At 51.9% G+C, this 17,302-nt stretch overlaps 6 protein-coding genes across 6 annotated transcripts; 3 read left to right on the top strand and 3 right to left on the bottom strand.

Annotated features, from left to right (window-relative positions):
- Window positions 1-514: 514 nt before the first annotated feature.
- Window positions 515-1,909, bottom strand: N7496_002832 (ankyrin repeat domain-containing protein; the record flags this gene model as incomplete). The annotated part of the gene is made up of 1 exon (XM_056695763.1): window positions 515-1,909. The coding sequence occupies one exon, from the start codon at window positions 1,907-1,909 to the stop codon at window positions 515-517; it is 1,395 nt and encodes a 464-aa protein (XP_056557975.1).
- Window positions 1,910-2,409: 500 nt separating this feature from the next.
- N7496_002831 (uncharacterized protein) lies at window positions 2,410-3,180 on the top strand (the record flags this gene model as incomplete). The annotated part of the gene is made up of 4 exons (XM_056695762.1): window positions 2,410-2,511; window positions 2,579-2,867; window positions 2,949-3,010; window positions 3,073-3,180. 4 exons carry the CDS (start codon window positions 2,410-2,412, stop codon window positions 3,178-3,180), a joined length of 561 nt encoding a protein of 186 aa, XP_056557974.1.
- Window positions 3,181-3,848: 668 nt separating this feature from the next.
- Window positions 3,849-6,553, bottom strand: N7496_002830 (uncharacterized protein; the record flags this gene model as incomplete). Its single annotated transcript, XM_056695761.1, has 4 exons — window positions 3,849-4,830; window positions 4,884-4,963; window positions 5,014-5,448; window positions 5,501-6,553. The coding sequence occupies 4 exons, from the start codon at window positions 6,551-6,553 to the stop codon at window positions 3,849-3,851; spliced, it is 2,550 nt and encodes an 849-aa protein (XP_056557973.1).
- Window positions 6,554-8,253: 1,700 nt separating this feature from the next.
- Window positions 8,254-10,062, top strand: N7496_002829 (NRAMP family metal ion transporter; the record flags this gene model as incomplete). The annotated part of the gene is made up of 2 exons (XM_056695760.1): window positions 8,254-9,173; window positions 9,243-10,062. The coding sequence occupies 2 exons, from the start codon at window positions 8,254-8,256 to the stop codon at window positions 10,060-10,062; spliced, it is 1,740 nt and encodes a 579-aa protein (XP_056557972.1).
- Window positions 10,063-10,377: 315 nt separating this feature from the next.
- Window positions 10,378-11,107, bottom strand: N7496_002828 (putative SNF7 family protein (Cta1); the record flags this gene model as incomplete). Its single annotated transcript, XM_056695759.1, has 2 exons — window positions 10,378-10,962; window positions 11,042-11,107. 2 exons carry the CDS (start codon window positions 11,105-11,107, stop codon window positions 10,378-10,380), a joined length of 651 nt encoding a protein of 216 aa, XP_056557971.1.
- A 1,904-nt stretch (window positions 11,108-13,011) lies between these two features.
- On the top strand, window positions 13,012-16,910 carry N7496_002827 (SAPS family protein; the record flags this gene model as incomplete). Its single annotated transcript, XM_056695758.1, has 4 exons — window positions 13,012-13,876; window positions 13,950-15,007; window positions 15,068-15,745; window positions 16,239-16,910. 4 exons carry the CDS (start codon window positions 13,012-13,014, stop codon window positions 16,908-16,910), a joined length of 3,273 nt encoding a protein of 1,090 aa, XP_056557970.1.
- Window positions 16,911-17,302: the final 392 nt, after the last annotated feature.

Below are 17,302 nucleotides of genomic sequence, written 5' to 3'. Positions count from 1 at the left end.
TTACTGGGTATGGTGCCGGCGGAGCCTCGAAAGTATGTCCTTCGGCATCGCGAGATGGCGATGGAGCATTTTGGGGAGGTATATAGGGAACCTCAAGGTTGGGGGTTCGATTCATGGAAGGGGAACATCTTTTCCGAGTTTGAATATCTAACATGTGGCCAGCTAGACACGTAAGTGCCGGTATCATATTCCCGTGAAGACCTGCCTCGAGGCTGGTCTCTCTAAGCTCCCAGATCTTGAGATTGGGATCATCACGCTGGCATAACATTCGTCTCGGTGGGCATGTGGAGGAAAGGAGGACTTTGGAAGCATGCGGTTGTGACTTTTTAAGCTGACCAAGTATCTACACCAACAGCGATTCTCTACTGCAAGTTCTAAAGTGCCTCGATAAAAGGAGGTCTACAAGATCATACTCGCTTGGGGTTTAACGTACCTTGGTAACGGTTGTTCAAATTCATCCATGCCATGTCAGTTCAATATTCGACTGAGGTAGATTTACCTTCTGAAAACACGTTTATACAGCCCCATACTCAACCAACGTGTCCACCACGTCCGGATGCCCAATTTCAATAGCCAAAGATAATGGCTTTTTAAACCCGCGGCCACTTTCCGTACCTCTATGATAGAAAATCTCCGCATTCGGATCTATGCCAAATTCAATTAGCATTTTGACCAACATTGCGTTTTGTTTTCCAATCGCTATGGCGAGCAGGTTTCCATTGTTAGTAAAGTTCAGGGCACCAAGACTCTTCAAGCGCAACAAAACCTTCATCACCAACCGTTCATTTCCAATTCGGAGCACTCTGGTGAGCAGGTAGCAATCCCAGAATTCGTAGTTCGGATCAGCCCCATAGTCCAGCAGCAGCTCGGCAATCCCGTAGTATCGTCGGACTAGAGCAAGTGAGATCAAATTCCTCGGCGCTTTCTGTTTGGGCCAGTGGGTAATAGAAGTAGTCTCTGCGCCGCGTTTCAACATCTTCTCCACGATTTCCTCTTCGCCATGATACACAGCCCACCACATCGGATTCTGATTTGGGCGTCCAAAGTAATGCCATTGCTCCCATGCCTTTTCGCGTTTCCAGAACATCCGCTCGGTTCCCTGTCTGGGTTCGCCGTACACGGCTTCATTGGATGGACAGAAACCAAAGAATGATCCAAGATCGCCAATCGGGGTGATGCACTGGTCAAGGAAAAAGGTGGACATTGCGAGGAATTGGTACCGCAAAGCATTCAGAAGGGGTTTCTTTGACAGAAGCCTGTTTTGATTTCCATCGTAGCTTGATTCCATCAGTGTTTGAATCTCGGGGATATCGTCCCACCTATCAGGACCGGCACGGTATGCAGCCAAAGCCCATTGTCGCCAGGGGGTGGTTTTGGGCTCTGGAAACTGGGCTCCATGTGCGATGAGCATCTTCACAGCATCTACCATGCCAGCCCGTAGTGCCCAAAGGAGAGCTGTAGAGTGGTCTCGGGTCTGGGCTGCGTGGTTTGCCCCGCGAGCAAGTAATACCTTCACAACTTCGCATTGTCCCTCTCGGGCTGCGATCATAAGAGGAGTCATGCCTACCGGATTCCTGATCTCGATATCAGCACCGTGGTCCAGCAGTATCTCCAAAATCTCCAGATGTCCTCGGCGGGCTGCTAACCATAGCGGAGACTGGCCGTGTTGATTTGTGGCTCGAGTATTGCCACCGCCAGCCAGAGATAACCTCACCGTCTGAGGGTTGTTCGTCACGGTAGCCCAGACAAGCGCGAAGCTATGCCCTCTATCAGCATCGTATCGATATACGTTCCAACATAGTTGACAGTGGATTGCGCGACAAGTGCGAGACAGTGCATAGATACTTTTCAGTGTTTGGGCCGGTTGCAGTCTGCCCTCCCGGTTGTCTGTAATATAGCTTGCTATCATTTGCAGTAATTCCGGGGGAAGGCTTGGCAGAGACATGGTCATCAGAGGAGGATCTGAGACGCTTGAGAGAAGACAAAGCTGCCCGGTCAAACCTCGCGGTGGGCGGTGCTGGCTTTATAAAGACGGTCTGGCCCCCGAAAAGGTATCGCGCTAGTTGATCGATGAGTCAATCTCACAGCCAGTTAAAAGGACCATAAGTAGAGTTCCCAACGCGATTCTCGCCTATGATAGGCAGTTTGAGGATTATGTTGGCAGTGTAAAAATTAAAATGATTCGAATATTCGACAAAGAGCAATAGATTTGGAGGAAGAAGATTGTGGATGAGCCAGTGGATGTGCATGTCAATGCGGAGCAGATGCGGAGACTGGCAGATCAAATAATTTCTCGACCGCGCCAGCTTGACCTGACCATCCACCCTCGACTCGACCGCAAGTAACCTCGCAACTATACCTCAACAGCCCATATCTCCCACAGCAAAGAGACTCTACACCACAATACACATGATCCGACAATTATTCACAGCCGCCTCCACGGCGCGCCTCGTTTGCCCAGTCTCAACCACAACCCGCACCCAAATCGCCAAACAACCATGGCGCATCACCGTACGACCAAGATCTCCAACCCCCCCATAACACCTCAATCATTCAATCTCTAACATACTCAATCTAGAACACCACCCAACTCCCCCTCCGCACCACCCGCCCCTTCACATCCACCGCCCTCAAATCCTCCTCGCCCTTCCGCCTCTCCTCCGACAAACCCGAGTCCTACCAAAACCCCAATGACGAATACTACAGCCCCTACAAGCCGAAGCGCCAATGGCCACCGGATATGTCCAAGCTCTCACCCAAGCACCAGTTCCGACTGGAGCGAAAGTACCGGCGGCGCGCGGCGTTGAAATATGCCCGGCCCAAGTTTATTAAGACTGTTACGCTGGCGCAGTGGGTGATTATTGGATGTGAGTGATTCTTTTATAAGATCGGATTGAATCGGATTGGTAGAGTGGTGTGGATACTGATACGTGGTTTTTTTTTTCTAGTTGTCGTGATCTATGCGGTTCTTTTCATGAATTGGGATACCAAGGATACGCCATTTGATGGGGTCAGTTATTTTCTCTTTTTGCGAGTGTATTGGTGTGTGGGGGACTAATCAGTTTATTACAGATCCGAGACAGCGTCTTCTCTGGTGTCAAGGCTGTATTCTCCAGCCCCCCGCCTCCTGGTCCGGTGAAGAGGGCAGACGAGAACGGTGGGAGTGGAGCTCAAAAGTAGTCCTCTCGAGAAGACTATGTGATATCCGCTGTATATGGTAGATCCTGCGGGACTGTACAATACTCATTTAGCATAAATACTCGTTACAATGACACATCTCATTCGTACATCTTTCTCCTATGCCAGCCAATTTCTACTCCTACAAGCTACTCGCATAAAAATCTCAAATCATAAGTGAAAATTCATTCAATTCTCATATCTGTCATGTGTCATTTGTCATGAGCAAATGTAGTCGAAACGGCAGGCGTCTCTAATCCGCGAAGAGGGGGGCATGAACAGAAGGAAGGATGCATCTATACATCCATCCAATATTTATCTGTCCATGCCATCCTCTTCCCGCCGCCTGCACAATAGCTTGACTTCATCACACCATGTTCGCCAGGAAATTCGCTGGACATCGAAAATATGTAACTCCCAACGACTCCAGAAATGCCAACGCCTTGGAAGTTCAAAAAACCAAAGTAGAGTGGGGGAAGCTTCCACAAAGGTAAGCGACAAACCCAACATGCTCCCTTAGCATGCTGGTGCGACCCCTGCAAAAAGTATGAACCGTTAAACGCCGAGTCATGAAACGTAAAATCAGAGTGGGAGGGTAGGAAATTTGTAAGAAAAAAGACAAGAAAAGAAGAAAAAGTTGTCAAGCGGATGTTGTATCCAATGCTTAACGATTAAAGCCAGCGAGGCATATCGCTGGATGGGGTTGTTGGGCCCAGAGGAGTAGACACGCGACTGTCTGAGAAATCCAGGGCTAGGTTGAGCTGAGGTGGCTTGTCGTCCAGTAGACCCTTCTTGGGACTACCGGGCGCAGCCTTCTTGGGGGACTTGGTAGGTGAGCCTGGCTCCCCACGAGGTGGTCCTTCGCGCACCATCAGATAGGGCCAGCCATCCTCAACCGCAGCAGCAACCCAGGTGCGAAGACATTCGTGAACTGCGGAGTAGAATTTCTCCTTGCAGGTACGTAGACTGCCACCCATGACCTTTTCAAAGCCGGAGGCCCGCAGCTCAGACCGAAGCTTGTTACGCTCATCCGCTGTGGGCAAGGAGGCAAGCAGACCATTCAGAAGATCCAAATGCGAGGCAAGGTAGTTGGTTGCATCCCACTCGACGCCACCAACATAAGGGGCAGCAGGGACCGGAGGGCGAGGTGGAGGGAAGTTTCGCTCACAGTAGGAGCGAGTATCAACCGGGCGTTTGTCCGTGAACGGATCGTCCGACTGAGGGTCTGTTTTGGGGAGCGGGATCACATTGAGGTGGTGGAGGAAGATCCAGAAGACTTCCTTGGTCACATTGGTAACCTCCTTGCACCATACTCGATACGGTCGTGATTGGTAAATATTGGCAATGAACGAGACAGGCTGACTCTCGTCCTCCGGAGACGGATCTCGGAGATACGACAGAATCCGCTCAGCGCGCTTAGACTGCGACTCATTGGGGTAAGTCGCAGAGAGCTGGGTAAACAAGAGGTTGATGATGATGCCCCGAGTTGTGAACTCGCTCGGGCCCTTCTTTTCCTCGCCGAATAACATCTTCAGCAAAGCTGGAAAGAGTTCACCTTCAATGCTAGTGAGATGCGCCAATGCGATGGATGTAGTGCAAAGAGCCTTCAAGCATAGCAAGGCCTCGTGAAGAAGAGTATCCTCGTGGTCCTCCCTGAGATAAGTTAGCGAATATTTCTGAAAAAAAGTCAACATGGTTCAACATACCGCCACTCCATCTTCATAATACGGTAGATGAGTTGGACAATCTCATCCATCCCCCCTCGGAAATGAACCCGTTTACCCAGCTGACTGTCTCATTCCGCAGAAGAAGTCGCAGCTTGTGCAATTTGCCTACCTCAACCATCTCCGGCTTTTGGATCTCTCTCAGATAGTGCACGAAGTCAGATGGATCGGCTGCGGTGTCTACGGCTGCCGCTTCAGAAAGCGATGCGGTAGAACCCGCAGCACTCAGAGTTGTATAGACGCCTACTGGCTGGGACAGATCCACAGACCTGGGGCGATGGAAATTCCCACTCTCTGGTCGGGCTTTTTTGCCGGGGGATGAAGATCCCCGGCCAAATGTGAAACCACGGCTCCTGGAGCGCGAGCGCGAGCCCTTACGATCCTGAGAATCCTTCGAGTCCTTACCACGACCACGCCGACTGTCAGAGGTACCAGAGCTGACGGGTGTGGCCATCTCGGTGCGGTCCTTCTGGATGAAGTCGGCCTTGATGTTGGTATCAAGAGAGCGCATCTTGTCCCGCATGTTGTGAGGAATGTTTCGGGCATCCTGCCATCGTGTTAGTGAGACTCATCATAGAGTAGTGCTCTGACAGACTAACCAGAAGCTTCTCAAATTCACTTTCAAGGTCCTTGGAACTCAAGTGCTTCTGGACATCAGCATCTCGTTCCTTTGTGTTGAACACCGAGATCGCGGCCTGCACACGGGAAAGTCTCTTCCCGTTCCGCTGGTCCTTTGGCGGAGGGACAGGTGATTCCGGAACGGACATCTTCCTCGCTCTATCAAGACCCTGCCCCTTGGATGATGCACTATCCACCGGGTCGCTGGCATTACTGCCTCCGGACGGTGCACGCTGCAGGCCCAGAATGTCCTTCATCTTTCTGTTGCCAGCAAGGCAGTCCGACTTGGGACGAGGCTTTACCTCTCCCTGTCTGGTCAGAGACGGCTGCTGATAGTCGCAAAAATTTCGTTGCTGGGCTGGGCTATATGCCTTTGGCGTGTACAGAGACACTTCCTCTGCGACGCTTCGACGTCTATCCGCGGTTGAGTTCTGTCGCGACCGACCGCTAGGAGCTTGGTAGATAGAGCCTTCTTGGGGCCAAACGGGGGATGGCATGTTGTCGACGAGATCAACGGGGCTCCGGTTCTCTTTATCGCGGGTCTGCTTCGCTCCATCGGCTTTGCGTCCACGCTGAGATCGCTTCAGGATAGCCGACAAACTGTTGGTTGACTTGGTCTTCTTGGGCTTCAACTCGTCGGCATCGTCGATTTGGGGTTCTTCCAGCTTGGTGTCCTTTCGTTCCATGTAACTTCGAAGGGATTTCAGAGATACTGCGCTCTTCGTCTTCTTATGCAAAGGCGCTTTATTCTCTTTATTCCCTGGCTTCGCTGCGGGCACATAGCTGTCGCGAGCATCGCGATTCGGAACGATCTCTCCCAAGGGAAGATGGCCGGGTTCCGGAGCAGGTTTGTCTGCCCATGGGAAAGGAACGGTGCCCGTTGGCTTGTTGTTTTTGAACTGCGGAGGCATGGCATCGTCCGCAGACTGGTTTCGCTTATGCGGCTTCGACATGATGGCTCGGAAGACAGAGGATCTGCCGGGGGCGCGGTGGGCGTCGTCAAAGATCTGCGGACCGGCAGTATTGGGAGCCATTGCTTATCCTCTTTGGCCAGCAACTGCGAGCCCGTTAACAAAGTGTCCGGCTTCCCAGGGTGCGGGTAGGAGCAGGGTCGTACTTACGGGATTCGTTGAATGCAAACAAACGCGGCAAGAAACAAAAAACGAAAGCAATCGCCAGCAAGCCAGCAATGGCTCCTTGAAACAGAAGAAAAGTAAAAGGGGGTAAATCAAATCAAATTAAGCAAGAATCGAAGCCAGAAACAAATGCAATGCGAGATCAGAAGGTGAAGAGAATCTTGGAGAACAAGAAAGCCGGGCAACGGGGGGGGGATAATATGAGAAGAAGCGACTTGCTGCCAACGGCAACCTTCGAGGATCAAGACTCCACTTTGACGACCGGGACAACAGCTAGCGTTGAGGGGCGATCTCTTGGGATCATTTGGGGTTGGCTGGATTCAGCGGAGGAGAGTAAACAACGTGCGGGTGAGAAGGTTGCGAGGGGCAACGCAGCGGAGCCGGCGGAGCTGGCGGTGAACGTGGACTCAATGACGAGGGTTGGTTTATAGAGACTACCTCTTTCTTCTGCTTAGTTTGATGACATCTTGCATGTTTGGGGTCTTTCTTTCTTTTTGGGGGGTTATGCATAAACTCATTCCTTTGGGGGGTTACCCTTACTCTACTAACGGTTTGTTATGGTGGGGTAAAGATTCTACATTGTTTGTCTACCCCAGCCTGGTTGAGTATATATACTTTAACCGCGATTGCCATTGCAACCAAGGAGAGGTTCCCTCTTCTGCAATAGTTTAACCATTGTAAAGATGGTAAAAAAGAAAAGATGCTCCAAGACACATTAACTATCCCACTAATAAAATAAATTTGCTCAGCCGTTGCCTGAAGTATACAACTCTCTCTATCTTGATCTACACGTCATGATAAACACAAGATAATCTATTATTACTGATAGCATGACATCAACTAGATTCGAAAATGTCTAGGCCTAGGCCATTGTACTAATTTTACTTGATTATGCACCAGAGAATCTCATGTCCTGTTCTACCACTATACTGAACAAACTCGCAGTGTCCCGATACCGGGAAGGGCCTGTTTCCAAGACTCGTGTATGCGGGGGACCACTGCCTCACCTCTTCTTTCCTGCACTGCACACCTGGCAGAGACAAACTGCACCTCCTCTTGCCCAAACCTTCCGTGCCACTCTCGTCGGACTGAAATATCTCGATATGGCCCCCTCAAAACCGCTTCCCCATGCCGACAACAATAATATTCCGGGTCTGGTGGAACTGTCCCGCGATCCACCGACTGCCGTTTGCGACGCCCCTCCTTGATAAGGCGGGCGATCATTTCAATCTACTGTACTCCAGCCTGCAGCGCACCTTCAAATCAACAAACTGAGATCATACAAGGGCGACCCTAGCCCTTGACAGATTTCCCTTACGTACTGGTGGGTGCATTCAACAATTACAGACAATTATCAGACCCGCCCGTCATAGAGTTATTGGCTCTAGGCGTTCGCCGCCTGTAACCATCACGAAAGTCGGGCAGACCCGGACTCTCCCCACAGGGTACTCGGCTCTCATTGTCGTCTCGATACTTTCGATCGGCGATTTCGCACCCGACGCTGCAAGGACCGTATTAAAACCTGCATCATACCCTCCTTCCCAGCGACCCAGACAGGCAAACACGAGTGTCGCATCACCGCCGCCACCACCACCACCATGAACTGCCCCTCGCGGACCGACGATACCCTCGACAACCCCGGCTGGAATCAGAACCCACCTCCCTTTAGCCCAGATACTACGACCCGCAACGACTTCAACGGCCTTGCAAACGCGCGAGTCCATCGCAAGCATGCCGCAGGGACGGGGGGCGCCGCCGGCGACGATACCATGGCGATCGATCCGCGACCGCAGAGTTTGGAAAACCCGGACCCAGCAATAGAGAAGAGACCGGGCGGCGAAGTGACCGTAGCGGCCTCGAGGTGTGAATCACCTTCGAGGACCTGCGGTTCACCTCGCCGTCCTTTCTCTAACTTTTCATTCTCTGCCTCTACGCAGCATTGTGTGCGCAGTTTGGTCAAATTCGGCCGCTTCATCGGCCCTGGGTTCCTCATTGCGGTCGCCTATATCGATCCGGGAAACTATGCCACGGATGTCGGCGCCGGCGCACAGTTTAAATTTGCTCTACTGTTTATCGTTCTCTTGTCCAACCTCTTTGCGGTCCTTCTACAATCTCTGTGCATCAAGCTGGGTTCGGTGACGGGCCTCAATTTGGCGGAGAATTGTCGCGAGCATCTCCCCCGATGGCTGGTCATTATACTGTACATTATGGCCGAGGGGGCGATCATTGCCACCGATATTGCAGAGGTGGTTGGTTCTGCGATTGCGCTGAACTTGCTTCTTCACATTCCTCTCGTCGCAGGATGTGCGATCACTCTAGTGGATGTCTTCTTCCTGTTGCTGTTCTGGCGGCCGAATGGCTCGATGCTGGGCCTGCGCCTTTTTGAGTTCTTCGTGATGGCTTTGGTCCTTGGCGTGGTGATTTGCTTTTGCATTCAGCTATCCCTCATCAAGGACCAATCGGTGGGAGAAGTCTTCAGAGGTTACCTCCCATCTTCTGCTATTGTGCAATCCGAAGGGTGAGTGATATCATTTCGATACGAGCCTCGGAGGGATCGACACTAGAATTACGCTAATTATTTTGCTAGTCTCTACCAAAGTTGCGGTATTCTGGGTGCTACAGTCATGCCTCACTCCCTCTTCCTAGGTAGTGGGGTGGTGCAAGCTCGACTAAAAGACTTTGATGTTACTGCGGGATACGTCGAGTCTACTGTGCCTCTGGGAAGCAATGGCGGCCAGGTAGAGTACCGACCTACCCTCCACGCCATTCGCGGTTGCATGAAATACTCCATCATCGAACTGGCACTGTCCCTGTTCACTTTTGCATTGTTCGTCAACAGTGCGATTCTCATCGTCGCGGGCGCGTCTCTCTACGATGTTGCCGGCGGAAGTAGTGCCGACCTTTTCGGCATCCACGACCTTCTTTCCTCGTCCGTCTCGCCAGCTGCCGGGTTAATTTTTGCTTTGGCTCTCCTTCTTTCCGGTATTTCGGCCGGCATTGTCTGTACCATGGCCGGCCAGATGGTCAGTGAAGGCATGCTGAACTGGAGCATTCAGCCTTGGCTGCGAAGACTCATCACTCGATGCATCAGCATTATTCCCAGTATCATCATCGCGGCAGCTGTCGGCAAAGAAGGTCTTGACAAGACCCTGACAGCTAGCCAGGTCTGCCTCAGCGTTATCCTGCCTTTCGTCTCTGCCCCGCTCATCTGGTTCACATGTTTTAGTAAATACATGACCGTCTCGACTGAGCAGACAGCCGATGGCGAAGGTGAAGGCGATGTCCAGGTCGACCAAGTGTCCATGCGCAACCACTGGTTTACCTCTCTGGTAGCCATACTCGTGTGGCTTCTCATTGCCGTGATGAATGTGGCCTTGCTAGTATTGGTGGGTATGGGCAAGGCGTAAGCTGAGAATTGCGATCTGGCTATTCCTCTTCAGCTTCCTATTCAAAGCACGACTGCATGAGGGGATTTCGATTCTCGAACTCCCCTCCACTATCGCATAGCGTATTCTACATTTCATGTCCATATAGATAGTCAATAGACTTAGCGCTGCATATGATATTTCTTAATGCATGAAATGAGAACCTCCAAATCTCGTCTTCACCGAGACAGAAGGCCTCGTATAAAACCTGAACAAATGAAAATAGGTGGCACAACTCCGGCAAACGAAAAAAAAAAAACTCCTAGTCCCCTTAATAAGGACCTTCGCAAGGGCATATTAGCCAATTCCACCAGCAGCCTCCTTAACCTTCGCCTGCTCAGGCGGCTCATCAATAAACTGCGGCGGCGCAACCTCATCCTGCAAGAAACTCGGCATCGCATCCGCCCCCATCTCCGACTCAAACAACGACTCCTCCCCCAAAGCCTCCAGCTCCGCATCAAGATCCGCCTCATCCACCTCCTCCGGCAAATCATATGCCCGCGAGATACTCTCCTGGATCTCATTCCCGACCTCCATCAAATCGGCCATTTCATCCTGCATCTGCTCAATCTTATCGATATCGACCTTGCCGTACTGCTTCTTCAGTTCCTTGGTTGTGGTCTTCATTGCGTCGACGGTTGTCATCACGTTCTTGAGATTATCTTGCATCATGCCGGCTTGTTCCATGTTCCAGGATTGCTGGGAGAGTTGATCGCGCTGGGCTTCGTATTGTTTGCGGCGTTGGAGGACTTTGAGCGCCTTTTGGCGGAGGGCGTTTTTGCCGGGGCCGTCGCGCATTTTGGAGAGTTTGGCTTGGTAGGTGGAGAGTTCGGAGTTGAGGGCGGTTAGTTTGACGTCGATGCTGGAGATGCGGTCGTCGACCTGGGCGGAGGGTGGTTAGCTGGTAAGATCTCTGAGGAGAGAATTTGGAGATCATCCTAGGTGGAATGGGAATATGTACCTTGGCGATTGCACCGTCGAGAGTGGGCTTGGGAGCCGCACTCTTGGTGCCGAAAAGGCGATTCATGGTGGTTGTTTGTCGGCCCAGGGAGGGGCAACAGCGGAGGGAAAGGGTTATCAGGGAGGGAGAACCCCGTTCTGCTGCCTAGCAGGTGGTCAAAGTGACCAGGGTCTTTGACAAGTGTGGCTATAGAGCTGCCCCGATGGCGCACGGCAGCTAAAGTGTTGTAGTTGTCCGAACAGAAGACCCCATGCACTCGGTGGGCAGGCACCGATAATGTGATGATAATGCGGAGGCCCGACGTCAGTGGGGCCTTGGGGCCTGAGGAAGCAACCGCGGGCATATACAGCCACGTGATCTAAGGGAGTGCGGAATTTAGTGGCCTGAGGAAATGAGGCATACACTCGAGATGAATAATGACACGATCATTTTCAATTACCCCAGCTATGACCTTTACACTTTTATTCCAAGTAGATCTCTTCGTCATTATTCGGTAATATTGCAGTCCTTTGTCTATATGTTTATCGGGGCTTCTTGAGTTCAAGATTCCACATAAATAGTGTCTCAGTTACAGTGATATATACATGCTGGATGTATACTCCTAACGACTATATCACAACTAGTCTGCTAGGACCATCCGACGTCGTCAGCTGATTTACGGGCGTCTGGATTATTGGATAGTGGATGTCTTGGGGACTCTGCATACACGATGCAGTCAGCATAGCCTCAGTGAGGTACTATATGGAGTGCATGAAGTACGGGGTAGTTCTCGCCCATCGAGCCCGATCCAGGTGACCGGATGCTGAAACAAGATCTTGCACTTCAGGCTATGAAAACCACCTAGCCAGATCTATTGGCAATCTCGGTGGCTTTAAGACCTTCTTTGGCCTCATTGAAAACCACTAGATCTTTTTGGGTGGTCCAGTATAATGAATGCTGGTCGCAGGATTCCACTCCTCCGACGCGGCAGAGGAGACAAACGCCTTTTCCTATAGCAGATAGTAATTCATGTATAGACTGAAGAGACGGGACTAGTCCCACAAAACCGAACCATGTGAGAAAAAGAAGAAAGGAAATTCGTGAGGAGTGACTCTATCTATAGCGTTGCTTATCGTAGTTGGTCGGGAGTGTGATCCCCGCCTTGCGGCCTTTTGGGTAGAAAGAGACATCACTAGTCAAGAGAGCCAAGTAGGGCAACCAAGTCGGGAACCGAGTCCTGATGATTACACCCCGGACTGTGTGATCCCCGACTCTTCTTCAATACTCCGACCGGGAATAATAATCAATCACCTTCATATTTCTCTTGTTCCTCCCATCGTATCTCTTGACTCCATCGTGCTCTCCTTGATGGACTGGCGTTGAAGTCCTGCATTCCCGCCCGCATTTTGGCTCACTCCCGTTTCTTCTCCTTCCACCAACTCCAATCCACCCACGGGAGGTCCGATATCCTGACCTCTTCCTCCTCGTCACTCTCTGATTCTTGAAGGTACGTGGCGATCAAGCCAGCCTGGATATCCGCTATTCCCCTCACCTGATCCTGTTGCCCATTCCCTCAGGCCTCGTCTCGTGGGGCCCAATCCCCGTGCAAAAGGTCGAGCCGCCTGCCGCCTGCACACATCATCAGCTCCGTGGTTGATGCAACCAGTCCGCCCGTGATCGCTGACCTCCCAACTGAACAGCGCCGGGCTCGCTTCGGTCCATATTGCGATCCTACTCCGATCTTCTCCCCGGGAGTGCGACGATCGAGATTCCTCCTTCCGACCCCACTGGACCTTTCCGCGACCACCTCTTGTGTGTGGACACACTGTAATCGCCTTGCTGGCGGGATCCCCCCCCTCCCTCCGTTTCTCAACCCCCCAACCACGACACCCTCTTTTCCTCGTGTACCATAGATCGCCCCGTTACGATACCTCGGAGACCGACGAAACGAGCTATCCCATGAATCGTGCTTTCCGGCTATATACTCCATCATGTTCTGGCGCTTTGGGGGATATGCAAGTATCTCCACCATCGATACCCTTCTTGACAAACCTGAAGTCACCCTCGAGGACCTACTGGATGAGCCGGAAATCATTCAGGAACTGAAACAGCATAATACAAAACTCATAGAATATCTGCGCGAGGATCATGTCTTGAAACGGCTTATGGACTATGTCACTGCACCTAGCTTGGTGAATGACGACGAAGAAAATGATGACGACGAATCCCACGAAAAGAATGCCTCTCCGGCTGAAGGCGCCACGACTGAACCGACAGACCAGACCGATACTGAGAATAAGGAAGAAAAGGCCGAGAAGGAGTCTGACCCTCTCAAGGATGTCCTAGACCCGGAAGATTTGGACAAGGTCGAGAAGGCTCGTCTGAAGCATGCCTACGTGGCCTGCGAAATCCTCTCCTCGGAGACCTGGTCTATCCTGGAGTCCATGATGGCCAACCCCGCTTACCTGCGCGACTTTTGGGGCTTCCTCCGAAGGCCTGCTCCATTGGACTCCCTGCAGGCTAGCTATTTCACCAAGGTGAACGAGACCCTACTTGATAAAAAGACGGAGGAGATGCTGGAATTCCTCAAGTCGCTAGATGGAATCGTGGCGGCACTGCTGCAACACGTTGATAATCCCATGGTTATGGATCTTCTGTTGAAGATTATCAGCTTAGAAAAGGCCGAAGGCGGCCAAGGAACGGTGGACTGGTTGCAGTCGCAGGACTTGATCCCGAGTCTCCTTTCATTCCTGTCTCCAGAGCACCCGGGATCCGTGCAAACATCAGCGGGTGATTTCTTGAAGGCGATCATTACCATCTCCGCAAACGCAACCCCCAATGACCAGTCCTGCATTGGTCCCAACAGCCCTGACCCGCCAACTCGTCTCGCCCGAGCGCGTGCAGCAACTTATCACTGCAATGCTGAAAGGTGGCAACCCATTGACCGTGGGTGTGGGCATCGTCATCGAAGTCATTCGCAAGAATAACTCCGATTATGATCCAGAGCAGATGGGTGGCCCGGATTCCATACCGACGCCTTACGATCCAATTTATCTCGGACACCTCCTTCGCCTCTTTGCGCAGCATATCCCCGATTTCATGACCCTCATACAAAGCTCCAAGCATGCTGTACACGACGGCGTTTCACTCAAGTCTGTTGACCGTGGTCGCTTGAACTCCGCGTGGGGCGCTAGTATCGAGCCGCTTGGCTTTGATCGTTTCAAGACATGTGAGCTGATGGCAGAGTTGCTGCACTGCAGTAACATGGGCCTTTTGAACGAGCCTGGCAGTGAGGATTATGTCCGGCATCGCAATGAGGAGCGCGATAGGTTGATCCGCGAGGGCGTGTTTAACCCGCAGCGGGATGAGCAGTCAGGCATGGATTACAATGATACCACTGCTGATTTCACCAATGGCTCGGTCATGGACACTGGGTCGCCCGAGGCTCTCAAGGCTCGTGTTGTTGAGGATGAGGGCTTCGAGGATGTTGGTGCCTCTGGCGTTCTGGTCGGTGAGAAGGGCGAAGAGAAGGAACCCATCCCGCAACCAGAGTCGCAACAGCCATCCGAGTCAAACGCCGAGCCCTCTGTGGAAACGCCAAAGACAGAGGCAGACACACCCTCATCGCCAAAGACCCCAACGACCGGTCTGACCGACCAAGTTGGTGAGATGGATCTTGGAACTCAATCCTTGCAGGAGCAGCCGGCATCTACGGAGAACGAGAAGGAGGATGCGCCTGTTACTGCTCAGCCTGAAGATGTACCCCCTCCATTGTTTGCGGCGAAGGAATTGCAGTCGGAACCTACTGCTCAAGCAGAGGGAGCTGCTGAGCCAACCCAACAGACACAAGAAACTCAGCCCGCCAATGATGGCGGAGCCGAGGATCCTGCTGAGCAGTACATTCAGTACGACACGGATGGCCGTCCCGTGGTTGGAGATTACTTGAAGATTATGTTTGTCGAGAACCAAGTGGTGCCAACCATACTGGTACGTGTAGCCAATATTTCGCTACTCCGAGTAGTATTTTTTCTAACATCTTATCTTTAGGGATTCTTCTTCCGGTTCCCGTGGAACAACTTCCTTCACAATGTTGTATATGACGTGATCCAGCAGGTCTTCAACGGCCCTATGGAACGTGGATACAACCGAGCTTTGGCCATCAATGTGTTCGAGACTGGCCAAATCACGAACGCCATTGTGGAGGGCCAAAAACGTAGTGACGAGGTCCAGCGCACCAAGCAGATCCGTCTTGGCTACATGGGCCACCTGACCCTGGTCGCCGAGGAGGTCGTCAAGTTCAGCGAGCGTCACCCGCCAGAGCTGCTCTCACGATCTGTCATGGAGTCCGTCCTGAACCCGGATTGGATTGACTACGTCGAGCAGACTCTTTCCGAAACCCGGGAACGTGACAACGCCATCCTGGGTGGTGTTCGGCCTGATATGGCTGTCAACCCTCGTCAAGCCACAATGAACACGTCCACATCCAGCCAAGGATTCAGCAACAACTCATCTGCCTTGGCCGATGCCGGGTTGAACGGCGGAATTGGTGGCTCAACTTTCCAGGGCTTTGAAATTAACCAGGGTAGCGTTTCTGGTGGAGCCTATGGCGGCGGCGGCACCTCGCTTTTGAGTGGTTTTGCCAGCTCGAGTGATGACGAGGATGAAGAGATGGAAGACCAAGAAGACCGAGATGTTGTCGGTGCCGATCATGGCGATTCCGAGAATGTGGGTACCAACCTTTCGAGGCACGATGCATGATCGTCTGTTCCATTCGTGAGACTTCTATTTTCCCGCCGCCTATTTCATCACTATGTACACATCGGGGGGAAGAGGCTGGATTGGGAAGGGTGGTGAGAGATTTGATCAGGGGAACAAAGGTTGTGCAATCCTGCAATGGTTGGTTTTGCACTCGAACTTGCTACCAGAGATGACTCTTTCTCCGTCCCTTCCCTACTCCACTCTTCTCTTCTTCGTCCATGATTTGCATTATCCTGTGGTCGATGTGAAATGTCCTAGAGGCAATATCCACTCTGGGCTTTAATTGCCCATTCGGACGGAGCTTCCCTTCCCTTCTGTTCCCCTGATTACAAACTGTATAATGCACAGCTGGCCTGTGTGTCGAGTTGGCTCTCGTCCATGGAACGCCTGTCATAGTCCATTCATTGCCTTACACTATCCATTCTAAATGTGTATTATTTGCTGACTTATATCTCTGCAGGTCTCTGAAAATTCTACCAGCCAGCCCATTCCCATTCTGCCTCCACCCCCTGCCCCGTTGAGTATGGGCCCCTCCAGGGCTCGGCGTCAGCTGGCAGCACGGCTTGCGGCCCAGAAACAGCAAGCAGCGGAGAACGCAGATGGCGGAGAGGAAGGAAATGTAGAGGAAGAAGGTCGGGAGTGGTCCTCCAACCCCTTTATCATTGCAGGAATTGACGATGATGCCGAAGGTGGCAACTCGGCGTTCCCCAATACCGATTTCGCGTCCAATGCGGATCAGACGTTCTCCTCCACGTTCCCCGAGTCTGGATTCAGTCCACCTGACTCGCTATCCACCAACTCCTCCGACGAGGAAGGTGATAGCCGCGCAGAAGGGTTGCGACGACGCGTTCGTGTCCCTCTCGAAGTCGAGGAAGATGACGATGACGAGATGGGTGAGATGGTTGGACCCAGTGCCAGCGGAATGGTTGACTCGGACGACGAAGATGAAGCCATCATCAACGAATCTTTGGGCTACTCCAACCTCCCCGGCCAGACGCGGTACGGCGGTTTCCGCCGGCCGCGGGCTGTGAGTTCCCACTTTGACGATGACCAAGACGATAGCAGTGACGGTGAAGACGACGGCTTGGTAGAGATTCTCGTTCCTGGCCGCAAATCTTCATCCTCCAACTAGAGCCGGGCTTCCAATTTTCAGATCTGATTCCCCTTTCGCGTCCACTTTGTCGTGCATTTTGCACCCATCATGTTTTGTTTTTCCTGCTCGTATACACCAGCAACGATGTCTTTTGATCAATGGGTTTCCATTCTGAAAGAAAGCAATATCTTTCCGATGGCCAAGTTTTCCTTGTCGCGTTTTCTATTCCATGTTTTTCTTTCTCGTTTTCTTTCTTGATTTTCGTCAGTCGGGGGATGTTTACATCCATGCTGCTAACCGTGGCATGGCATTTGTATATATGTTTCCATCTTCTGGTCCATCTGGGGGAGGGCTGCATTATGATGATTCCTTTGATTTTTGTGTCTTGAGGTCGCGAGTCCGCATGGGGGGTGGTGAGAGCTTGTATCGTG

Source organism: Penicillium cataractarum (assembly GCF_028827025.1).
Source record: "Penicillium cataractarum strain IBT 29864 chromosome Unknown utg000002l, whole genome shotgun sequence".
NCBI lineage: Eukaryota > Fungi > Ascomycota > Eurotiomycetes > Eurotiales > Aspergillaceae > Penicillium > Penicillium cataractarum.
Note: the sequence above shows the minus strand (reverse complement) of the source record. Positions and strands in the feature narration are given on the sequence as shown.